The sequence below is a fragment of the Lampetra planeri genome, chromosome 25 (assembly GCF_965212315.1).
Source record: "Lampetra planeri chromosome 25, kcLamPlan1.2.h2, whole genome shotgun sequence".
In the NCBI taxonomy this organism is placed as follows: Eukaryota; Metazoa; Chordata; class Hyperoartia; order Petromyzontiformes; family Petromyzontidae; genus Lampetra; species Lampetra planeri.
In genome coordinates, this window is record NC_136131.1 from 7,203,724 (window position 1) to 7,229,115 (window position 25,392).

At 54.8% G+C, this 25,392-nt stretch overlaps 1 protein-coding gene across 1 annotated transcript; it reads left to right on the forward strand.

The window, feature by feature from the left end:
• Positions 1 to 63: 63 nt before the first annotated feature.
• MTR (5-methyltetrahydrofolate-homocysteine methyltransferase) lies at positions 64 to 25,325 on the forward strand. The gene is made up of 31 exons (XM_078606105.1): positions 64 to 1,026; positions 6,676 to 6,878; positions 8,209 to 8,298; positions 9,211 to 9,280; positions 9,901 to 9,993; positions 10,386 to 10,492; positions 10,757 to 10,816; positions 10,924 to 11,018; positions 11,370 to 11,470; positions 11,721 to 11,782; positions 12,060 to 12,127; positions 12,520 to 12,599; positions 12,850 to 12,962; positions 13,495 to 13,635; positions 13,929 to 14,114; positions 14,571 to 14,750; positions 15,010 to 15,126; positions 15,699 to 15,839; positions 16,413 to 16,502; positions 17,305 to 17,457; positions 18,173 to 18,280; positions 18,511 to 18,679; positions 19,231 to 19,351; positions 19,741 to 19,822; positions 20,017 to 20,115; positions 20,327 to 20,558; positions 20,805 to 21,028; positions 21,344 to 21,544; positions 22,078 to 22,270; positions 22,779 to 22,891; positions 23,434 to 25,325. The coding sequence occupies exons 1-31, from the start codon at positions 990 to 992 to the stop codon at positions 23,542 to 23,544; spliced, it is 3,840 nt and encodes a 1,279-aa protein (XP_078462231.1). The 5' UTR covers positions 64 to 989; the 3' UTR covers positions 23,545 to 25,325.
• The last annotated feature ends 67 nt before the right edge of the window (positions 25,326 to 25,392 follow it).

Sequence of the window (25,392 nt, forward strand, 5' to 3'; positions counted from 1 at the left end):
TGAGTTATAGAATAGATGAGCGGACAATGAACCACCTTCGCATATCTCTCTGTTGTGACTGAATTGCGAGGTTGAAATGTGATGATGGTGGTGGTAATGATGTTGAGTCTCACGTTGAGGACAGTGTAATGAGACAACTAACAAGGGAACGGTGGGGAACCGCACCCCTGGTGAGCTTTCGGTCCGTGTCCCTGTCTTAAATTCTGGTGGGAACGAGACCAGGAAAGAGACAGAAGGCCGTGCTCATCGTTAAACTGAATACCATTCACCTGCCACAAATGAATGAACACTTAATCTAAAACACAGCTGTATCATTGAGTGCTGGACAAACCTAAGTCCCTTTTGCAGGTTCATATCTGGTGCCACCTCCGATTGGAAACATAAATTTGTTTACATAATACATTCGATCTCTCGGTGAGAAAAGGGGATTAAAAGACCCGCAAATATATAATTTTTTAACTCGGCACATTTGTCAATTACACTGTGTGTGGCCTTATACTGAAAACAATAATTAGGGGACATTTCAGGGAATGGCTCTTCGTAAAATATAGAGGTCAGAAAGAGTAGAAAATAAGAGTTGGAGATTGCACTTGCTTACACCATGGGGTGGGTAGGCGGTGGCTGATGAAAATGAAATATGTAAAAAATATTTATTTAAATATAAAAAAACATTTTCTGATGGTTTTTTTAATTGGCAATAACCCAGATAGAAACATGACGTCATACGACAACGACGTCCAACAGCGTTTTACGTCACGCGGCATGTTATTGGGGAGGCGGGGGTGACGTCACGCGGTATTTCCGCGCCTCTGATTGGTCAACCGTGGCCGGGTGAGGGTATAAAAGCGCGCGCCCAACCCGGCGCCTCCGTCTTTTGCCCGTGAGCGCCAAGTTGTCGTTCTGCGGTGACGGGGCTCCCTCTGTCAAAGGTTGCAATCGCAACAGCGGCTGCTGTTGTTGCCAGTCGCGGAGTTGCTAGAGCCTGCACGATGCCTCCGACACTCGGGGCGGGTGCGGCGGGAAAGCGTGAGTCCACACCCCCCGCCCCCCGCCGCGCGTGAGACGAATGGGTGGGTGGGTCGGTGGATCACGATGTGATGGGTGGGTCACGTGTGGTTTATAATGTGTGGGTGCGATCAGTGGTCGCGTGTGTGTGTAGCGGTTACCGTGCTGCGCTACGAACCTGGCGACCCAAGTTCGATTCCCGCTCATGGCCAACACCAGTGACGATTATCTGAACCGGTCCTGGGCCCTCCCCTGGGTCGACTCAGCCTAAAATAGTACCTGGTGCGGAGTGTAAACATCGCCACTGGGGAAACAAAAGCGGTCGGGCGTTGTGCTGGCTACCCACCCCTCGTGTACCGTATCGGCCTTAATAGGTGCTCGCTAACAGCACTTGCCCTAACAGTCTGTCCAGGCTATACGGGGGATCTTTGTCTTTGTACAAGACACCCAGCTTGTAACGATAGTACAGCAAGTAGGTTGCTGGGTTACGGCGGCGTTATCGCTACATAGTTATGTGCGTGTGTGTGTGTTTGCTCTCCCCTCGTATTTCTCCGCGGTGTTTTCTCCTCGCTCCGAGGAGATGGAGCGATGAAATCCCGATCGTGCGTTCAGGTGCCGGGCGGCTGATTGCCTGGCAACGGATCCGCGCAGAGGAGGGGGGAGATCTTCATGCAGCAGTGGATTGATCATGACCGACGATCATGATGATGAAGACCGCTGGGTGTTTTTGAATGCCGGCGTCTGTGGTTGTGGCACTTGCCTGCCAAGAGTGCACGTGGAGGGCGCGTGTGTTTGTTATGACAGACGCGTGCGTGCACGTGTCCGTGTCGGTACGCGTGCGTGTGCGCGTGTCGGTGTGTGTGTCAGTGCGCGTGCCGGTGTGTGCGTGTGTCGGTGTGTGCACGTGTCGGTGTGTGTGTGTGCTGTATTCCAGTGTGCCACTGTGTGTCAGTGTACTGTATAAAGGTGCTCGCTCACAGCATTTGCCCCAAGGGTCTGAAGCCAATATGTAGGGGATCTTTGCTGTTTGTGCGCGTGTGTTCCAGTGTGTGTCGTCAGTGTGTGTATGTATGTGCAGGGGGAACGGTGGTGCAGCGGTTAGCGCGCCGCGCTACGGACCCAGCCACCCGAGTTCGATTCCCGCTCACGGCCAACACCGGTGATGATTATCTCAACCGGTCATGGGCTTCCTCTAGGTCGACTCGGCCTCAAATGAGTACCTGGTGCGGTGTGTAAACATCGCCACTGGGGAGACGAAGGCGATCGGGCGTGGTGCTGGCCACCCACCCCATCGTGTACCGTGTCGGCCTTCATAGGTGCTCGCTAACAGCACTTGCCCCTACAGTCTGTTAAGCTACACGGGGGGGGGATCTTTGTCTTTTTGTGATACAAGTATGAGTGCGAGTGCGGTGTGTCTCGATGTGTCAGTAGATGCTCGCGAACGGCACTAACCCCACAACAGACGGTATGGCTGTAAGGGGGATCTTTGTGTAAGTGTGTGTGTGTGTTCCAGTATATTCCGGTGTGTGTCAATGTGTATGTGGTAGTTTGTTCCAGTGTGTGTGTTTCGGTATTTGGGTGTGTCGGTATGTACGCCTCTGTGTGTGTGTGTGTCTTTGTGAGTGTTTGTGTATCTCTGTGTATTTTATATGCGTCCGGTATTACGTGCCAACACCTCTAGAATTAATATTTCTTTGCGTGTCACTTTCACAGCTTCACTCGGCCATTTGTCATGAGGCCCTCTCTGAACCATACTTCATCATGGTGGTCTCTGCGTGTTGGTGAAGGAGTCTAGAGGTGGCTTGGTGGAGTGCATAGGGTTTGTTTATCACTCGCCACTGATGCGTGAGCCGTCTTTTAATTTGCACTGCTGGAATTTAGTCAAAATAGGCATTCATTTTTATTGAGGCAATGTGCGGACTCGATACATCACGTCATGACACGTGTACACACCGCCAACATAAGCCGAACCGGTTATGAAAAGCACGGGATTGGGAAGATTTCCCGGGCTCGCTGCCGCAGACCATACAGGATGGGATGGCACCGAATGGGGGAAAGTGAAACTTTTTGTTAAGTAAGGGGGAAGGGATGACAATGAGAGAGAGAGTGATCTAACCAAAACTCTTTTGACATAAAGAAAATAAAACAGCCTAAACGAGCATTTGTTTTCTTTACACCACTCTGAATCCAGCTCCCGTATAATCTGTAATGGCTATGCCCCTCATTTATCGGTCCCTGTCTCCCAACCCTGATAATCCGAATTGTGATTCTATGGGATATTTTCTTGCGTGCTTTCATTTAATTTGTGCATGGGGCTGAGATCGGTCATCACATCGCCACCTTTTGGAGATCGGCCAGGTTTCTGCATTCCAACCCTTGACTTCGGCAGTGCCAACTCAGCTTTCTGACCTCCTGACCCCGTGGCCTGTATATTTGCGACCCCCCCCCCCCCCGTAAAAGATAAGTTGGGACACTGTACTGATTACCTCGCAAATGCATGTGCTGCAAAGGAGCATGGATTGTCTTCATTCCGAGTTGTAAAGGTTATTTTGGCCCCTGAACCTGGGAGATTTTGTCAGAATAGTTGGAGGTGGTGGTGGATTGGGGACGCCTTTGTGCAACAGTGGCTTGACCACGGCTGATGATGACCTTGCAGCACCCTCTTGAAAATGTATATAAATGTGTTAAAAGGGGAAGAGCACGTTTAACATGTTAAGGTGTGACACCCTTTTCAAACTAATGTAATTTACATAAAACGGCACCATTGTGTTTCAATGTGATTAAAATACAATTTTCAGACCAATATTATTCAGCAGCGTTTCCATCACGTAAATGTTCTCAGCATTGCTTAGCGATGCGGGCGTCCATTGCAAAAGAGATGTTTAAAGTCACAATAACCTCATAAAAACAAATACTGTAAATATTAAATCCAGCCGTTCTCATTGCACCAATTACTTTGGCACGGTCTCTTCTGCTGTCCCTTAGGGGGTCCCTGCTATTCTGCTTCTACAAAACTTCACTTGATCTAATTTTTCTAATGGTTCGATGTCTCCTGCCGTTTCTATGCCAATGCCATACGAATGTATTCAAACCCCAAGTCTGACCTCTCACCTGCCTCCTCTTCTGTCACCACTTGTTTGGCTGAAGTTCAATGCCGGTGTTTGCAGGATGATTTCCTGCGACTTGACGGCAACAAAGCTGAGGCCATTCTTCTCGGCTCCCCGCATTTACTGCAGAGGGTCTGTCTGTCAATCCAGTTTCCTTCATGCCTTATAAAAAATTAAACATCTCACTTGGCTGCCAAGTCAGTCATGGTTCTGTTATAACCTGCCACTGATATTAGCTGTGACTGTCTATTGAACTCGGGTCACCGGGTTCATAGCATGGCACACTAATAACCACCGCTGCACCCTGTGGCCTTTTGCCTCGTTCTAAAACTGATGATAATTGACTGTGTATTCTGCTGGTGTGGGGCAGTTCTAACAGCCCTGGCGGTGAGTTCTTTTTTGCTCTCCCAGTCGCGCTTGTAACTGCTTGCGCACTCGCGTAACAAACTAAACAAGTAGGTGTTCCGCAGCCGAATTTTCTGATTCGTAATTCGTTTTGGTTTTTCCTCCTGTAAAAAAAAAATAGATTTTCAAATCTCGAAGACATTCGCTTACTCCTAAATCACAGCAAGACGGTTTCCCACGCATGCAGTGGTCTTTTTTACCGCTTTGTTTTAGTCCAGTGGGGGACTGATGATGGAAGACCTAACCTCTCCTCGGACTCTGGCGAGGCAGACGTCCGGCGTTGTACTGTACTTTGCTTCACTTCAACCTTTCGTATGGCCAATGTAGATGCAGAGCCACAACTACAATTTCACATTCTTGTGGCCAAGCCAGATAACTGCGTCAGGACAGGGAAGTTTATCGCTGTGGGGTCTCCTTCGTATTTGTGGATTGGGCACTGTGTCGTTATACGTTGTAGGGTCTCTTCTGGATGACCACAGTCGCACTGTGATCATCCAGAATTTTCCATGTGTGCATCAGGTACATGCTGCATCTGACATGGTTTGCGCAGTAGATGCGATTTGGGGTGGACCATGAGCCCTTGTGGAAGATTAGACGCAGGGATCTTCTGCGTTGGGTCTTTCGCAAGGTGTTTGTATGCAAGTTCTTTTGAACTCCATTCACCGTGCACCACGCTGAACCCACCGGACATTTCTAGAAAGAGGCCCTCCCCCCGCCAAGCCGTGACCTCTCACCTCGCCCGCAGTACTGTTTCCCAGCCATAGGCGGTCCTCTCATCTCACGGGGAGATGCGGAGAACCGAATGCAGTGTCCCCCCTTTATTCTCTAGGCGGGCTGGGCACGGAGCCCAGTGTGTGAGGGTCCACCCCACCCCACCCACCCGAAGCGCGAGTGATGACAATTTTTTAATGAGTGTTCTGGTATGGTATGCTCCATGGGTCTCGATCGGCAGCTGCCACCTCCTTGGGCCGTGTATCTCCTGGAACTCGCCAGGATCTCGTTAAAATCCCGCAGGCTGAGCACGGTTAGTGCCTGGATAGCACTTAGATGGGCCACCACCACCATGCATATCCGGTGTTTCATGCTGCTGTCAGGGCTACTCTGTTGGCAGCAGTGCAGCAAAATCCATTGTTGTACTATACTTCTGTGCTCCCTTGTCTCTGTTCTCTACCTTCACCCCTACAACCCGTGGGGAGGAGGCTTTCCAGCAGGAGATGAAACATGAGGGATTTTATACGAACGGTATAACTGTCTGTTTCACAAAAGGACACTGGGCGGACGTTTGTCTTGTTGGCTGTGTGCTCACTGGGTGAGCTGTGATGTGCTGACAGAGATGGTGTGTGAGTGTGGCCTTGCGCGTGTGTGTGTTTTAATGTAAAGTCGTTTGTCCCTGTGCCTAGGGAGTTGTGTTCATCGGATAAGAGATTAAAACTAGAAGTGAGATTGCGCTGCGATGCATTCCTCGCCGTGTTTGCTGGTGGCCTGGGTCTGTCCCGTGACCTCCTGCCAGTGAGCCTTCGACACTTCACGTGACCTCAAAGTACACCTCGCCTAGCACGAGCACCTTGGTCACGTGGAAGTTACTCAGTGGAGAACGGCGGCCGTTGCTGTGCACGTGCGTTAGCGGTGCGGTTGAACGCGGTGTGTCTGCGCCCGTATGTCTCTTGCCTCTTTTCCACTTGCACATCCGAGCCGTGCTGGGGCCATACCAAGCCAGCATGGTACGGGTCAGAAGGCACGGATTTATTTTTCCACTGCATGAACTGAATCGTGCTACCAACGCATTTAAGTGACCTCAAGATGCATAGGTGATGCGGTGACACTGCGTTCGAGTCGCACCGACTGACATCACGCGTGTTGCATGCCTCTATTAGCACCGGTTCGACTCGGATTCAGATGTTCTCTTCAGACCAACGTGTCACCACTCGGGTTCTAGCTCAACTCGGCTCCGTAAAATGTCAGTGGAAAACCACCCATGCCACGCTGGTCCTGTGCTGGCACGGCTCTGATGTGCGAGTGTAACAGGGGTATCGGTTTCCTGTGTACGTGCATCTGTAGTCGTGTTTCTGCTTCTCGCCTTCGCTGCGTATCGACACGTATGCATGTCCGCCCGTCTGTCCGTCCGTCCATGTTCCCGTCCGCTCGCTTGCGCCGGCAGTGAACCTGAGGGAGCTGCTCCCCTCCGTGCTGCGCGATCGCATCATGGTGCTGGACGGCGGCATGGGCACCATGATCCAGCAGCACCAGCTTGCCGAGGAGGACTTCCGCGGTGACGCCTTCCGCGAGCACTCCCGGCCTCTCCAGGGCAACAACGACCTCCTGAGCATTACGCGGCCTGACGTCATCTACGGCATCCACAGGGTGTGTGCCCGCGTGCGGGAGAGAGAGAAGGAACGTCACTCCCTTCCTCGTGGTTGCTCGAACATGAGTCCACATCCACTGCTCCCCCCAAATGACGAGGAAACCCCATGGATTATGGCGATCACACGACATGCATGTGTCGTGACTGACTCAGAGACACTAAGAGTAGGAGGCACTGTTTATTAACGCGGCCTGACAGTGACACTTAGCAATTACGGTTCCCAGTCAGGACAGCTGGTAGACCGCCTGACTGGCGACGCCGAGACGGTGAAGACTCCAGCAGCAGCACGACGGGGATCCCCCCACTCCACACGACAGCCCTGAGGTCCCCTCCCGCGGGGCCCCTCCGGCCTGTGACTTCCCCGGGGCAGTTGCACCGCCTGCGCACTCTGTGGCTACGCCATCGTCTCCTGCCCCGTGCAAAGCAAACAGAGCGTGCGTCGCGTGACTGGAAGTTTGAGCAAAGTCAACGAGGGGACACGAGTCGCTTCGCAGCGTGCCGCTGGCCTCGCAAGAGAGGCGGGTTGCGCAAGCGGCGATCGAGACCTTTACTCCTCCCACCACACAGTAACAAAAAATGATGACCATCACGACCTCTGACCTGAGCGCTGCGTGATGCAAACCCGTGGCGCGATTGCAGGTTTTGTCAAAATTGTCGAGTTTTGCTGTCTACCGGGGGAGGTAAATTGATGAGTCCGTGGTTTTGCTTTGTCACATCTACCACCCAGTGATATTCTTGTTATATATTCTAATTGTGATAAAGTGTGGGTACAGCTACTTCTTCGAAGACGCCTGACCAGCGTGGAAGAGTAGGCCAAGCACCTTCAGTCTAGAGGGTCTCTCCAGAGCTCCCTCTGGTGAAGGCCCTTCTGCCAGCGGTGGCGTGAGCAAACGATCGCAGCCCTGCGCCTTTACCTTTGCTCTATTTCTTCTCGTGCCATCGGCGTTGGTGTCGCGAGACAAACACGTTCTCATTTGGACCATTGGCAGAAAGCAGCGCACCACTCTGTGTCGGAGATCGACCTCTGGAACTGTACAGATGCTCGCTGACAGCACTTTTGCCAACTGTCTGTATGGCTACTGTGTGCGCAGGCGGTCTGTATGGCTACAGTGGGGGGGATCTTTGTCTTTGTAAGTCTCTGTGTGTGGGTGTTTGTATATATGTGTGAGGGTGGTGCTGGCCACACTGTGTTGTCCTCTGCAGGCATTCTAACAGCATTTGCCCTGACGGTCTGTTCAGGCTATTCGGGGGATTTTTGTGTTCATTTGTGGGTGTGCGTGCCTGTGTGCGTGTGTGCGTGTGTGCGTGCGTGTGTGCGTGCTCGTATAGGAATACCTCCTCGCCGGGGCGGACATCATCGAGACGAACACGTTCAGTGGGACGAGCATCGCGCAGGCTGATTACGGCCTGGAGCACATGGTGCGTGGTGGTGGTGATGGTGGTTGGACTAAACAGCAGTGGATCCGCAGGGCGACCCCTGCGTCACATGGCCATGGGACCATCTTGAGTTGATCTGATTTCTCACGGCAATCAAGTTGACGGATGAACAACCGGAATTGGCATTAATGTGACATTTTCCGAGCAACTCGAGTCGTCGCGCGGGTCGGGCCGCACTTTCCCGAAATATTAAATCATCTGCTGGTCCTGCATTTTGATGTGGAGGTCTGGCCAGCCCTAGGAGTGCAAGTCGCACATCTGGGGAATTGAGGTTCCTGTCCGAATGGGCAGCCAACTGGAGCTGTGTGCAGGCTGGTTACGCGTAGGCTTGGCACATGTGGTGCGTGACAGTGGGTCAGACTACACGGGGGGTGGGGCTGGTGGCTGGGGAGGGGGGGGCGACGAATGACCCGGGTCGACTCGAGGGAAGCCTTAAGGTTGTCCCACAAGTCGAGTTGCAGTTCAACTCTAGTTGCTTATTTAAATGAGTGGCGTTTCCGCGACTTATCTGCGGTTGGATCGCCACACGCTTCTCTGGGGTAATAGTCTGGCTTTCCACACCGATATTATTCGGCGGCATTTATTTACGTTGCCACCGGACACTACTGGTCTGGGACAATCGAGAGATTAACGATGTGTTTTGTTTACCTCCGCTTTGCATGGTTGGCTGCGTACGGTGCGAAAGAAGTTCAACATACGTACATGCATACGTGTGGAGGCACAGAACATAGTACTGCTTTGTACACTTTTTTAACCATTATGCTCCAGGGCAGCGCCATAGTGAGTTGGTTGGGCGCAGTGTCGACGGAGCGCAGCTCAGGACGAGGCGGTCCCGGTTGCCCACGCGTGGGTGTCAGACGTTGGGCCTTCACATTCTGTGCTCTTGTCTTGCAGGCGTACGAGCTGAACAAGGTGTCGGCGGAGCTGGCCAAGAGGGCAGCCAAGGATGTGGGCGCCGAGACGGGTACGGGCGACCTGCCGCGACCTGCGTTGCCACGCGCGATCCACGCAGCATGCACCTCGGCGTCGTCATAACCGACCGTGTTCTGTCGACTCCTGGATCTTTGACATCATCGCTCGCGGTTTTGCGATGTAACAATTCGTCTCGCCACTGCACACGAACTGTTTTTTCATCGCTCCATGCCCATGGTGGACGTCCTCGGGGAAGGGGTTCCTTTTTTTCGGCTGCCGCTCCGGCGCTCGTCTTTGACTGCCTGGTCCTTATCCCTCGCCAGCGATGCGTCGTGGCGTGGTCCCACTCATTTTTTTTATTGTCCTACCTCCGCATGTCCTTCCCGATTGTCCTATTGTTGCCACGTCAGTCGCCCTCTAATCCACGTGCTCCTCTTTCTTTGTCGCAGTCTTTTTCCAAGCGTGCGTCTCTTCATGCTGCTTTGCACCCTCTACAGTTTTTGCTCCATTTTCTCCGTCGGTCTCCATGCCCGTGATGCGCACGTCGTACGTCGCGAGTCGTTGAACGTGCGAGTTGACGGTGGCGTGTACGTGGTGGGGACGTTGCCGACGGTGGCATTTGCGCATCGACGTGGCTCGGGAACTCTCCGCTGGCGGTGTTGCTCTGTGCAGGTGTGCGCAGGTTCGTCGCCGGCGCCATGGGCCCCACAAACAAGACGCTGTCCGTCTCGCCGTCCGTGGAGAAACCCGAGTTCAGGAACGTCAGTAAGTCCTCCAGCGGAGCCGGGGAGGGACTCTAGGACATTTGGGCTTTCGCGCGTTGGGCAAGTTGCGACAGATGCGGCAGAATGCCAACAGGTGCCTCGGAGGTAGCTCGACATGGTCTGCTTTCGCGGGTCATTCTCTAGCACTCAGAGTTGCATTGCTCTGCAAGAGTTCCGAATGGTGGCTTCGTCTAACGATGTGTCACCGTTTTGCTAGCACAATCGGGATAAAATTGGTAAAACGACAAAAATAATACATTTGAATCTATGTCTCAATAATTTGAATACCTTGGGGCTAACCTTCCCTTGCGAGCGCTGTGCGTCGAAATACACTACAAGCTGTGCCCCCCGCCCCCTTCCTCCCCCCGACCTTCCTGCCTACCCCGTGGCTAGCGTTTGACGAGCTGGTGCAGGCCTACACGGAGCAGGCGCGCGGGCTGCTGGACGGTGGTGCCGACATCATGCTGGTCGAGACAATCTTCGACACCGCCAATGCCAAGGCAAGTGGCGCGGGGGTGTGGCGAGTGGAGAAGGGGAGGGGCGAGTGGAGAGAGTGGGAGGGGTGAGTGGACTGAGGGTAAGGGGTAGGGGTTCTGGTCGTGGAGGAGTTGGGGAACAAAGACCAAGGGATGTGGAGGTGATGGCCCAGAACAGGAGTGAGTGGAGAATTGGGAGCACGTGAGTGGAGGCTATACCGGGCAGAAGAATAAGGTTCATGTGAACTTGAATCACAAGTCATTCTTTTTATTTGTGTTTTTGTGCAGGCCGCTCTCTTTGCTCTGCAGCTGCTCTTTGAAGCGGAATTTGAGCCGAAACCGATCTTTGTAAGTGTTGAACGCAAACTCGACACGTTGCATATTTTCACATTTACCTTGTGTCGTGTGTGTCCCTTTGTGACGGCTCGTGTACATTTGTGCGTGTGCGCGTCGAGGTGTCGGGCACAATCGTGGACAAGAGTGGCCGCACGCTGTCGGGGCAGACGGGGGAGGCGTTCGTCATCAGCGTCTCGCACAGCCAGCCCATGTGGTGCGATGCGTCATTCGCTACCGCCGTCACCCTCGTGCCACGACACTTACGATTGTACTCGGACTTTGTTATTATTATTATTGAAGACGGCGAGACCCCATTGAGCCGAGCAGCTCCAGTACGAGGACGAGCACGGCCCCAGGGATCATTGGGGCTTGCGCCGGTTACAGGCCATCATCGCACTGTGCAGGGAGTGTGCGCACTAACGAGAGAGCAAACAACAACGAAGCTATTGATGTGAAACCCATGCCAGAAACTTATTGCGGACAGGATAATAGATGGTGCGGAAAAAACATATTGTTAAACTCGCACCACGACGCTCACAACTGCCGTGCCGCTTGGTTCCCACAGCCTCGGCCTGAACTGCGCGCTGGGGGCGGCCGACATGAGGCCCTTCGTCGAGGCCATCGGCAAAGCGACATCCTCCTTCGTCATCTGCTACCCCAACGCAGGTGAGGAACCTCACCTATCGGTGGGGGTGTGCGGCGTGTGTGTGAGATGTGTGAGATGAGTGTCGGTGGGGGTGTGCGGCGTGTGTGTGTGAGATGAGTGTCGGTGGGGGTGTGCGGCGTGTGTGTGTGAGATGAGTGTCGGTGGGGGTGTGCGGCGTGTGTGTGTGAGATGAGTGTCGGTGGGGGTGTGCGGCGTGTGTGTGTGAGATGAGTAACCTTGGGGGTGTGCGCTGTGTGCTGTGCGTTCCAGGTCTACCAAACACGTTTGGCGATTACGACGAAACGCCGGAGATGACGGCAGGGCACCTCAAGGTCCGTGACCCTTTGACCCGTGCACCCCACACAAGCCTCCCCAGCTCGCTTGCAATCAATCAATCACCCAATGGGCTAATGAACAAAGTAGCTATCAAGCTAATAACCTTGTCAAGGCAGGCTAATAAAAGTATTGTTATGCTTTGGTACCTGTGATATATTTTTATATGTTTTTTTATTTTGCTTGTTTACCCAGGAAAGCCTCACTGAGTCTCTTGATCTGTCGTTGTTTGTCGTCGTGCATTGTTGTTCATTGTTGTTTATCGACGTTGTGCAGAGCTTCGCCCAGGACGGCCTCGTCAACATCGTGGGTGGCTGCTGTGGCACGACCCCCGCACACATCAAGTAAGCCCCCTTCCCCTCACCCCGCCTCCGCGAACACTCCCCCCCCACCCCCGCCTCTTCTCTCCCCCCACCGCTTCACCCCCCCCCCCCACCGCTTCACTCCCCCCCCCCTCCCCCCCCCCCACCGCTTCACTCCCCCCCCCCCCCGCCTCTTCACTCCCCCCCCACTACTTTACTCCCCCCGCCGCTTCACCCCCCCCGCCGCTCCTCTCCTCCGTCTCTTAACTCCCCCCACCGATTCACTCCCCACCGCCTCCCCCCCCCCCCCCACCGCTTCACTCCCCCCACCACTTCACTATCCCTCCCTCCCCGCCAATACCTGTACCCTGCTCCCCTCTACCCCACCTCTTCACTGTCCCCGTGCGGCATGGCTCTGCTGTGTGACCCCGCAGGGCGATAGCGGAGGCGGTGCGGACGTGCAAGCCCAGGGTCCCACCCACATCCCCCCATGATGGCTACATGCAGCTTGCGGGTATGCACACACACACACAAACACGCGGGCACACACGGGCACACGCACGTGTGCGTATGCACGCACGCACGCATACGCACACAACTCTCGTACAAGCACAGGGTATCTGGTGGTCGTCCATGTCGAGGGGCAGGTGGAGTCGTGAACTTCTGAACGCTCCTCACCATACCCTTGCACTCAAAAGGTGTGCCCTGCCGACCCCTGTCCCCGGACCCACTGATCACCTGACCACCTGACCCCTCGGGCCTAGGCTTGGAGCCATTCCGCATCGGGCCCTACACCAACTTCGTCAACATCGGCGAGCGCTGCAACGTCGCCGGCTCTCGCAGATTCGCGAAACTCATCACGGCCGGGAAGTACGAGGTGAGGCGTGCGCATCCCTCCCCTGCCCTGCCCACAACCCCCCTCTCCTCTCCTCCAATCTCCTCCTCCTTCGCCCCCACTCGCCCCCACCCTCCCCCAGCCTCCTCCACCCTCCTCAAATGGGATTACACGTTACAGACAGCAAGGTGACTGTTCCTAAAAGTGAGAAGGGATGATGGTCCGGTGGTCGAGATCAGTGACGGAGTCACAGCCAATGGAGAGAAAGCGTCCGCGTGAGGCAACCGCCACGGACACGGAGCAGGAAAATCGGCTCGCGCACAGATGCAATGGATGGGTTGCGGCATCGCAGCGCCGTAAGGGTTGTCGAAGACCTGGGAGGGGGGGGGGGCCGGAGGCCATCACTAAAAGGTAAACATCTTGTGAAAAAAGCCGAACAAAATCTGAAAAGGGCAAATCGCCATTTGGGCTCTCTCGTGCTCGCTCTCTCTCTCTCGCTCTCTCTCTCTCGCTCTCTCTCTCTCTCTCGCTCTCTCTCGCTCTCTCTCTCTCTCTCGTGCTCTCTCTTTGCCAGGAGGCCCTGGCGATTGCAAAGTCCCAGGTGGAGTCCGGTGCCCAGATCCTCGACATCAACATGGACGAGGCGATGCTAAACGGAGTGGAGGCCATGGCGCACTTCTGCAAGCTCATCGCCTCTGAGCCCGACATCGCCAAGGTGGTTTCACTTTTAACAACAAAAATAATGTCAATTTGTAATGCTCCGCCGAATAGGATTCACTCGCTCTCGAAGAGCGAGAGAATGTGGCTGCTGCCTTACCGATTGAGCCGGCCCTGCCATCATTCGCCTAAGCTCTGCAGTTGTCTATATGTTAAGATGTTATCGTCCAATCAGTGTGTTTTACATATGGGAGGAAAGTGGAGCTAGTAGTGAAAAAACAACTACTTATGTCCACTTCCATCTCCCGCTCACCCATCTCCCCTCTTCCTTTCCCCGTCAAATAAATAAAGGTTCCGCTGTGCATCGACTCGTCGAACTTCGCGGTGATCGAGGCCGGCCTCAAGTGCTGCCAGGGCAAGTGCGTGGTGAACAGCGTGAGCCTCAAGGAGGGTGAGGCCGACTTCCTGGAGAAGGCCCGGGTCGTGCGCCGCTACGGGGCCGCCCTCGTCGTCATGGCCTTCGACGAGATCGGGCAGGCGAGTGGCGGCGCTGGCGACGATCGTGGGTGGTGATGGTACTGGTGGCGGTGGTTGGTCGCCTATAATGGGTTGGAGATGATGCTAAAGATCACAAGAATGCTGATGGTGGTGGTGATGATGGTGTAATGATGGTGTTGTTGGTTAAGATGGTATCTATATGTGTGGATGGTGAAGGTGGTGGTGGTGGTGGTGATTATGGTGGTGGAATATATGTTGACCGTTGGTCATGATGAGGATTTGATTACCACCATGGCAGTGATAGTTAAAATGAGGATAGTCATGATAATGATACTTATCATTATCATGAAAGTGGTGATGATGACGACGACGAAAATAATATTGATTATGACGACAGCAATGACGATGCTCATAATGATGAGGATATTCATAAAAACAATGATGATGATGATGATGCTGACGACACTGACTGAGGCGACGGCGGGCTGCACCCAGGCCACGGACGCCGACCGCAAACTGGAGATCTGCTCGCGCTCCTACCAGCTGCTCACGCGCTCGGTCGGGTTCAACCCCAACGACATCATCTTCGACCCCAACATCCTTACCATCGCCACAGGCATGGAGGAGCACAACCTCTATGCCATCACCTACATGGAGGCTGCACGGCGCATCAAGGTGGGCCTCCCCCCCTCTTCCCCACCGGAGCCTCTCATTGTCAAACCGTTGCGTCATTCATGCAACTTTCATCTCAAAAATGCTGAAAATCTCGAACCACATTAACGTAACAATTGGTACGAGACACAACGCAGAGACACAAGACGAACACGGGGCACAACACAATGTCTGGAGATAGTTGTCCCTGCGTGACCACCGCGTGACCCCCCACGTGACCCCCACCACGTGACCCCCACGCTCTCGCCCCGACGGACGGCAGGCCACGCTGCCCGGCGCGCGGGTGAGCGGGGGCCTCTCGAACCTCTCCTTCTCATTCCGCGGGATGGAGGCGATCAGGGAGGCCATGCACGGCGTGTTCCTGTATCACGCCATCAAGGCAAGCCCCGCTCGTGCACCACACGTGCACCACATACACACCAAACGTGCACCGCACACACACCACACACATCACATACACCACACGCGAACCCGCACACACACCACACACATCACATACACCACACGCGAACCCGCACACGCACCACACACATCACATACACCACACACGAACCCGCACACGCACCACACGCACACTGCACACGCCCCGCACACACCACACACGCACAGCGTGTGTAGTAGACACACATACCGCTCACAGTACATCATACACCCACACCGTTGACACAATGTACACAACACACACCGTATGTAGCACGCACATGCACATACACACTGCTTGTACCGCAAACTCCACGCGAGGCATGTGACATCGATTCACCCGCACAGTGGTCTTGAGCTAAAATGAGATTTTTCGTGTTGTCAGTGGTTTTAATGTCTTGTATCGATTGTTTTGTGTGAGTGCATGTCTTTGCATGTGGGTGTCTGTCTGTCTCCATGTATATGTTTGTGTGTCTCTCTACGTTTGTATGTGTGTGTGTTTGTCTCTGTATGTGCGCGTGTTTGGAGCAGGCAGGCATGGACATGGGCATCGTGAATGCAGGCTGCCTCCCCGTGTACGACGACATCGACAAGGACCTGCTGGACATGTGCGAGAAGCTCATCTGGAACCGCGACCCCGAAGCCACGGACAAGCTGCTGCAGTACGCACAGGTGGGTGCGCGCGTGTGCTCACGTGTAAGAGCGTGCGTGTGTCCGCCGACGTGTAGGTGCGTGCGTTTGCCCGCGTGTGCGTGCGCGCGTGCATTTGCCCGCCTGTGCGTGCATCGTTTTCTCTCTCCGGTTCCCCCAGTCTCTTCTGTGGCCTCCTGTCTCCATATTCTTAGGTTTTTTTTCGGTAAAGTCACGTAGGTAAAAACATTAAAATTAATAAAAAGTAAAATAAAATAAAAATCACGACGTTTCGGAGGCAACACAAGCTTCCGTCTTCAGGTGGAACCGTCACAGCCACGACAGCTGTATCAAGTAAATGAGAGATTGCAGGAGCTACCACTCCGAAACGTCGTGATTTTTATTTTATTTTACTTTTTATTAATTTTAATGTTTTTACCTACGTGACTTTACCGAAAAAAAAACCTAAGAATATGAATCCTTGCAGTCACGAAAGCTTCAAATCTAGAACTCCTGTCTCCACCCCACGCTTCCTCCCACTGCTTCCCAACCTCTGCGTGTGACACCTTAACCTTCCACCGCCCCTCCACCCCGACCCCCCTCGCACCCCCACAGTTACACACCAAAGGCTGCAAGAAGGCGTTACAAAACGACGAATGGAGGAGCGGCTCCGTGGAGTCCAGGCTGCAGTACGCCCTCGTCAAGGTACCAGCCAACTTGGCCTGACCCTTCCCTATGCCTACTCGGCCTAAAAACGAGTACTTGGGTGCAATGGGAACGGTCATCTGGCGCCAGCGCTGGGATTTAGATGTGCACGGCCGGGCGTGTGCATGGCGTGCTCGCGTGACCATCATCGGTCACGTTCTCCCCACTACTTGATGAAGGCCTCCCCACCCGTGTTACTATCCCGCCGAGCTCCTACACACGAGCTGATCTCGTCGCTCCATCTCCGTGGTGCACGTCCCTCTCTCGGGTGGCTGCCGCTTGGCCGTGAGTCTCAACCACCGGCCATGCTCCTTCTTTGGTGCCAAGATGCGTCCTGGCCCTCGTAATCTCTAGCCTGCACATACGCGCATGTAATCTGTATATAATTTTCACGTAATTTGCATAAATCACAACCGGACTAGACGTTCGGTTGCACGATTTGACACGTGTGCATCCATTGAGCGGTCAGTTGCTTGCCTCGGTTGCGCGCAACTGAATCGCTTGTGTGTGTGTACGTCTGAGCAACCGGTTGCGCGAGCGGTTGCTCGCAGGAGAGACGAACTGCACCGTCCGGCGACGGCGGATTTTGGTGACGCGTCTGTCCGCGCACTGCATGTCGCGAACTCCGGGACGCGCCGTTTAACTTCCTGCTTGCGCAACCACTCGCGTGGATGTGGACAAAGCCGGCCGATGGTTGGGGGGCACGACAGGGGCCCGGCTTATGGATCGGCATTCATCATCTGCAGCGCCCGCCCGCCAATCGGACGCGCGTGACGGACGTCTGCGACCGGTTCCCCCCTAGGGCGTCGAGAAATTTGTGGTGGAGGACACGGAGGAGGCTCGCCTCGACCACGTCCAGTACGCGCGGCCGCTGCACATCATCGAGGGCCCGCTCATGAGCGGCATGAAGGTCGTCGGCGACCTCTTCGGGCAGGGAAAGATGTTCCTGCCGCAGGTGAGGAGGGGGCGCCCCGGGACCAGAATATAAATAGATAGATAGATCGTTTATTGTCATTGTCACCAGTACAACGAAATTTAAAATGCTCACCAGTCAGGGCATCATTCATAAATTTAAATTAAATAAAACAAGAAAATAAAAATAAAATTAAATGAAAGATAATCAATTTATACTATATATAAAAACAGCCCAAGTATACCCACATACCCACATAAGGTTACAATATCCGGGATAGTCGATCTTTGAGAGTTTAATATTGAAACCGGCAAAAGGGGGGATACCAGTCCCGGATATACTGGAAACCAGGCACGTGAATATGCGGGTGGTTGACCCTCAAGGGTTTAAGATGATGGGTGCGGTGACAGTGACACGGTCAGAGGGCGATGCAGATTAACGAGTGCCTGAGCTGTGTAGGTGTGTGGCGGAGCTGTAGTGCAGTGATTACAAACCCGGTAGCCCGAGTTCAAATCCCGGCCATGGCTAAGATCGGTGGCGAATATCTGCATCAGGCTCAGGTCGTCCCGAGGTCAACTAAGCCTCAGACGATCACCTTGTGTAAGCACTGGGGAGACGAAGGTGGTCGAGCAGTGGTGTCGACTACACCGCTAGCCCCTTGTGTGCCGTGCCAGTCTTCATTTGCGGCACTTGCTCCTATACAGTCTGTGAAGCCTACACGGGTGGTGGTGGTGGGGATCTTTGTCCGTGTATGTAGGTGATAAAGTCGGCGCGTGTGATGAAGAAGGCAGTGGGACACCTCATCCCGTTCATGGAGAAGGAGCGCGCGGAGCAGATGATCCTCTCTGGCTGCACCGACGAGGTGGTGGGTGGCGCACGCTGTGAAATCCGCACCGCAGCCACCATGAGAGCGCCGCTCCGTGCCGCCAGGGCTCTCCTCCGGCGCGTACCGTGTCGCCAGGCGTGCGTGCGTGTGTGCAGGACCCGTACCAGGGCACCATGGTGTATCATCCCCACTGAGCCACCCAGCCACACCTCTATCTCACCTCCACCCTCATCTCCACCCTCACCTCGCCCACGCGTGCGTGCGTGCAGGATCCGTACCAGGGCACCATGGTGCTGGCGACTGTGAAGGGCGACGTCCACGACATCGGCAAGAATATCGTCTCCGTGGTGCTCGGATGTAACAACTTCCGGGTCATCGACCTGGGGGTCATGACCCCGTGCGAGAAGATCCTGCAGGCGGCCGTGGAGCACCGCGCAGGTGAGGGGCCCGGGCTGAAGCCAGGCGATCTGTGAATCCACTGCTGGATGAGGGCCTCCGTGGAGGCACAAGTCTTGGCAGGGGCAGGGGGGCGGAGGGTGCAGGAATCGAGGAGGTAATATGACCACACTTGACCACGCCCGTCAGTGTAGTTTGGCGAAGGCGGGAGCATAGAAATACAGTACAACAATGGCTTGTGTTGCACTGCTCTCTGCTGCCCGCAATATAGGCCCACATCAGCCTATAACAAGCTGCTGTGAATGGTGGTCACCCATCCAAACGAAGTTCAGGCCAAAAACCAGCTTAGCTTTCGAGATCTGACAATATCGGTGGCATTCCGGGTGATTTGGTCGTCGGCAATAACATTCCCCAATTACATCGCAGCGTTACGGTTGCATTTAGCCCCACACCACTGGGTCCCCTTTCCCTTCAAGCAAAATTTCCAATGTGACTTTGCCACTGACCCCTGCCCCGACTTCTTCTGATGCCCCCCCCCCTACCCCTCTCCCCCTACCTGCTGCCCCAACCCGCTGCCCCCTCACCCACGCCAGACTTCATCGGGCTGTCCGGCCTCATCACGCCCTCGCTGGACGAGATGATTCATGTCGCTCGGGAGATGGAGCGCGTTGGGATGCGCATCCCCCTGCTCATTGGTGGGGCCACTACTTCCCAGTGAGTGGCTGCGGTTGGGAGATGGGGGGCGGGGGGGAGGGGGTGTCACCGATCGCGGACATCCTCGATCGAAGCAGCGGGGAGGGGGGGGGGGCCTTGTAGGTTTTTTTCCTTCCCGTTTGCAGTGCATACTCGGCTCGGCAGTAGTTGAATGATGATTTTAACTTGTCACGTGTGCCGTGTTTTCCGTCGAGCTCTTGTTCCTGAGCTGTGGACTGCGCGGCCGTGGGAAGGGGTCCGTGAAAAGGGGCCCATGGGAAGGGGTCCGAGAGAAGGGGTCTGTGGGGAGGGGTCCGTGCAACTGTTGCACAGACGCCGGTCCATAATCACGATTTCGCTTGCATTGTAAGTGGTTTGACGTTGTTGTGGTTGCGGTTGGACGAGCGCAGGCGGCACACAGCGGTGAAGATCGCCCCGCGCTACGGTGGCACCGTGGTTCACGTGCTGGACGCCTCGCGCAGCGTCGTGGTGGTGCGTCGTCTCAACCACCACAACAACCACAGGCAGCACTGTCACCATTGTCCTCAAACACCACTCCCGCCATGTTCGCCAGCACTACCACCAGCATCACCACCACGAATATCATCACTCGTGTTATCCATGGGACGGCCTCCGCGTGGTTTGTGTCGAGCGTCAAGCGATCCGTGTCTCCGTGCGCGACACAGTGCTGCAGCCTTCTGGATGGCACCGTGCGCCAGGACTATGTGGAGGAGCTGGCGGATGAATATGAGGAGCTGCGGCAGGAGCACTACGACTCGCTGAAGGTGACCGACCGCGACTCGCCCAAGGATACGCGCCCAGGGGCCATCGCCTCTCTAACCCCTGACGACGATGATAGTATTCGTGATGGTGGTAGTAGTGCTGATGATAGTGCCGACATCGTTTACATTACTGCCCTGTGTGGACCCGCAGCCCAGGTTTCGCCATCACCAAAATCGTCAGCCCTAACCGTTACCTCCCCGCCCCCCGTCGCAGGACCGCAAATATCTGGGGCTGCAGCAGGCGCGACAACGCGCGCTGCACGTGGACTGGGCCTCGCACCCTCAACCCGTGCAGCCCAGCTTCCTGGGCACGCGCGTCTTCCGTGACTACGACCTGCACCGCGTCGTGCCCTACATCGACTGGCGTCCGTTCTTCGACGTGTGGCAGCTGCGCGGGCGCTACCCCAACCGCGCCTACCCCAAGATCTTCAAGGACAAGACGGTCGGTGAGTTCGACCGCTCGCTCGCTCGCCCTTTCAATTGCTCACCCGTTCGCTTACTTACCCGCTCACTTATTCGCTTAGACACAATCCCGCTCGCCCACTTGCCCCTTCGATCGCTTGCTCGCGTGCCTCTTGCGTGTCTGATGGCTTGCTCATTCACGCACTCGCCCCGTGACATCCACCCACGGCTCGCTCACCCATTCACCTGCCCGCTCGTCCACTCTTCCGTCCCCGCCCCCTCGTGCGTAGGCGAGGTGGCGCGTAACCTCTTCGCCGACGCCACCGCGCTGCTCTCGGAGCTGCTGGACAGCGGGCGTCTCCACGGCAACGGCGTCGTCGGCTTCTGGCCGGCGTGCGCCGTCGGCGACGACATCCACGTCTTCGGCGGCGACGAGGAGGCGAGGGGGGACAGCGACGACGACGTGGGGGAGGGGACCTCGCCCGTCGCCGTGCTGCACGGCCTGCGCCAGCAGGTGGGGGTCCCGTGGGTAGTGGTGGGGGGGGGAGGGTGGGGGGGTGGGGGGGGAGGGTGGGGGGGGGCACTGCTCCCACCTTATTACACACATTTTTTATTTTACCCCGTACTCTGACCGCGCATGTGACAAAGGAATTACCGGGCCAAGGGCACAGCCGCAGAGATCGCAGATTGAATGCCGCCGGGGACAACCGCGGCGTTAGAAAGCGTTAGATTGCGCAATGCCTCCGCCGCATGATTTTCCGTGATATAAAATCCCACCACGTTATTTAAAATAACGACGATCTACGTAATGTGATGTGTTTGCGCGCAGGCGGAGAAGGACTCGTCGGATCCGGGCCCGTACCTGTGCCTGTCGGACTTCGTGGCGCCGCGCGGCGCCCGCGTGCGCGACTACGTCGGCCTCTTCGCCGTCGGCTGCTTCGGCGCCGATGAAGAGTGCCGGCGCTACGAGCGCGAGCTCGACGACTACCACTCCATCATGGTCAAGGCCATCGCCGACCGCCTCGCCGAGGTCGGCATTAACCCAGGGGCGGGGGGCGGGGGGCGGGTGGGGGGCTGGGGAAGTTGGGGGGGGGGGTGGGGAGCTCACCACGAGCCAAACATCCAACATCCGAAGCGCGCACGCGGACGGTGCAGTGTGTTGTGCCCTCGTATTCGCGGCGGCTTTTCCCGGAGCTCGTTGAGCAAGGGGTTGTGGGTCATGACAACATCAAAGTCGAGCACAGGACCCGCCGTCAGCAGCTCGTCGAGTTCAGATGTGGGGTCGGCTTTTATCTTCTTCCGTCATCTCCTTCCAGGCTAAATGAAACTAGCACCACTTCATGCAAACTTAACGGCGGTTGTTCTGGGACTAAACCGGGTCACGTTCTTGAGATCCGAAATATCTCGGCTGGTGCTTCGACACAGCCATTATGAATCCGTTGGCCGGGGCCACCGAAACCCCGTCGGCCATCCCGCGACAGTGCCGGGTAGCGTTGTCCGCTCTGTTGCTGACGCGTGCGTGTGTGCGTGCGTGGCACGGCGGTGCCGCCCGTCCGAACACAGGCGTTTGCGGAGGAGCTGCACGCTCGCGTGCGCCGCGAGCTGTGGCGCTATGCGCCGGATGAGTGCGCCGACACGGCGGAGATGCTGCGCGTGCGCTACGACGGCATCCGCCCGGCGCCGGGCTACCCCAGCCAGCCCGACCACTCGGAGAAGATCGCCATGTGGCGGCTCGCCAACGTGCAGCGGGACACGGGTGAGCGCCCCGCCGTGGACCAACGATCGATCGATTCATTGATCGATCGATTCATTGATCGATCGATTCATTGATCGATCGATTCATTGATCGATCGATTCATTGATCGATCGATTCATTGATCGATCGATTCATTGATCGATCGCTCGAATTGATCGCTCTCACACTCACTCCTGGAATTGTAGGCTCGCTCAATCGCTCTCGAACTCACCTCGGTTTCATGAGGGTCTCCTTCTCTCTGTCGTTATCTCTCTCCATTCCTCCTTCTCTGTCCCCCTCTGCTTTTCTCCCTCTAATTGTGCTCCTCTTCCGCTCTCACCTTCCTGTCCTCTGTGCCTCCGATTTCTCAATCCCTGTGCCTGCCTACCTGCATCCCTCTCTCTCCTACTGCCACACCCTGGGTCTCTCCGTCTGCCTCGCCCATCACACCCACTGCACTCCTTCCCGCTCCCCGTACTTCACTGTCACTGATCCCTCTATGCATGCCACCCACTTGCCCCCCGTCCAGGGATCGAACTGACCGACAGCCTCGCCATGTCCCCGGCGGCCTCTGTGTGCGGCCTCTACTTCTCCAGCCCCAAGTCCACGTACTTTGGGGTCGGCAAGATCACCAAGGAGCAGGTGATGGCACCGCACCCCCAATCAGTGTCCAACGATAGTGAGGTCAAGGGTTAAATGTCCAGCTCGTTCATTCTCCTCCCCCATCCCTTCGCGAAGTGTCTTTATCCATACACAGTCTTTAGGCATGTGTTGTGATTTAAGTTCATGGTTCAGCTCAAGGATGGATTCATTTTTTTTGGTCTTGTTATAATTCAAGGTTTTCTGCCTTGTTTGTAAAGCTTTGTCTGCTTCATGAGCATGCAATTTGGAATACTGTGCATTGTAATAGTCTCACGAATTACTTGATGTATATATCACAACCGTAATAATGTATAGTGTTGCATGGTTGCATCGCATGCCTATTCACCATATTGTCATCTGCTTTCCACCCATGTCAGTAAACCCTCACTTCAACCCCTCTGAGCATATATTTTTTCATTCCATCCATTTTACAAAAATTTGCTAGCCCATTTGCTATTGTGAAAAAATTCAACTTCTCGAATTAAAAAATCGTTGTAATTGCTGTGTTGATATAACTATTGACGTGTCGTTGCATCGTCCAGGTGGAGGATTACGCGGCACGCAAAGGGATCACCTTGGAGGAGGCGGAGCGCTGGCTGCGACCCAACCTCGCCTATGACGCTGACGCTGACGCCGCCAATGGCTACAGATAACGGCTCTCACCGCCGCCGGGGCGTAAACCGCCGCCACCGCGTGGCTAACGCTTGCCCGCGCCGGGAGACGACGCCGCCATTGGCGCCACTCGCCCCACTTGCTCCTCCCCTCCTCTCCCGCCACGATGTCAAAAACATCCCCCGATGGGCGGCGGCTCCGGTGAAATGCCGCCGATAAGGCGGCCACGCGCGGAGGAAAACGAAAACACTACGGTTGAACTTTACTAATGCTGCTGCTGTGGCTGTCGTTAGCAGGCACCCGGCGATTTTTCAATGGTGCTCAGGGTGTGGACGCCACTTTTCGCAGTCCACTGACGGACGCATCTGTTTACTGTGACACCCATGGCGATGCAGTCGCTTTGTACCGCTCACTCATTCGTCCGTTCACTCGCTGCACCGCAGACGTCGTTTACGGACGCCGTGGGGGTGGGGGGTGAGGATGGGTGCTGCGTGTCAGTGCCACGCACCCAGCGGAATATTTTGTGGAATCCTGGGAAATAATTTCAGGATGAGAAATTGATTGCATAGAAATTTAGTTAATTATGTATATGCCTGTATATGTATATGAAAAACAAGTTGTACATCAAGTATACTTGTTTATTTAACAATTTAGCAGTCCATCGGGCACGCAAAGCACGTAACGGAGTTAAATTGGTCAACTCGGAGAGATGTGCCACTGAGGTCACATGTCCTGGGGTAAGTTGACCTTTCGTGCTACAGGCACTCAAACGCCCAGGGTTCAATTTCGGCGGAGTCTGTCCAGAATACATTGCAGTATCTGTGCCAGGCACACCACATCCGGCAGCGTGTCCCTCCCACTGTGGCTGTGGATCGCTTGTCACGCACTTCCTCCAGTTTCCGTGCGACCCGAATCCGTTCCAGGTCTGTAACCCGACAATAATTCGGCACCCAGCACACCACATCCAGTATGTACGTATGTTGAACTTCTTTTGCACACACCGTATGTAGCCAACCGTGCTAATCGGAGGTGCGGGAAGGGACAACTTACTAAACACAAAAGGCAGTTCTGAAAAAATGAGTTTTCAATCGAGATGATTTAAATGTATACCTCTCACTATGACTGTTTTCTACATGTCCAGGTGCTCCGAAGTATTACAATTACAGTATTTTCATCTTTCTTGAATTCCTAATTTAGGCCGAGTCTCTCCCTCTAGGGCAGGGTTCAGCAATTAAAATAAGAAAAACCATTTTCGTTCGAATTCGATAAAAAAAAACTCTTTCAACAGCCGCAATGCACGTGTTGAATACGAGACGGGGTGGTCCTTCATAAATAACGTCTCAAAACGGTCCTTAATGAGCCGCATGCGGCTCCGGAGCCAGTTTGCCGACCCCTCCCTACGGTGATCTGGACTCCCGGTGATCTGGACTCCCAGTGATCTGGGCTCACACGGTGAACTGGGCTCCCACGGCCAGGGGTTGGCAACCAAAATAACAGAGCCATTTTTTTCCTATTTCAAGAGCCGCCGCATGCTGTTCCAGGTAGCCGACCCCTGCTCTGAAGGATCTTGTCTCTAGAGCTCCCTCTAGTGGGCGTCACGCGACTGGCAGCAGTGGTGGGAGCCGAGCCATTGCAGCGCTGCAGTTTCGCTCTGCTTGCTTTGGGTCACACCTCACTCTTCACCGTCTTATGCGCACGCTCGCATCAAACGACTGTATCACTTGAAATAGATTGTTTTGATACAGAATTTATCATGCTATATTTTGTGTAAGTTTAAATGTTAATGCAGAGAATTATTTAACAATTAAAAAATTACTATGGAGTCTGTGTTCACACTTTGATTACTGTACCGTTTGTAGTTTTTGCGTGTTTATGCAGTCTTAAAAGTT

What these genes read in the sequence shown, in the direction of transcription:
- MTR (XM_078606105.1), top strand. Translation starts at nt 990, where the DNA reads ATGCCTCCGACACTCGGGGCGGGTGCGGCGGGAAAGC. An exon ending in TTGAGCCGAAACCGATCTTT is followed by an intron (nt 10,817 to 10,923) that starts GTAAGTGTTGAA and finishes GTGCGCGTCGAG; the next exon opens with GTGTCGGGCACAATCGTGGA. An exon ending in TGGCTACATGCAGCTTGCGG is followed by an intron (nt 12,600 to 12,849) that starts GTATGCACACAC and finishes CCTCGGGCCTAG; the next exon opens with GCTTGGAGCCATTCCGCATC.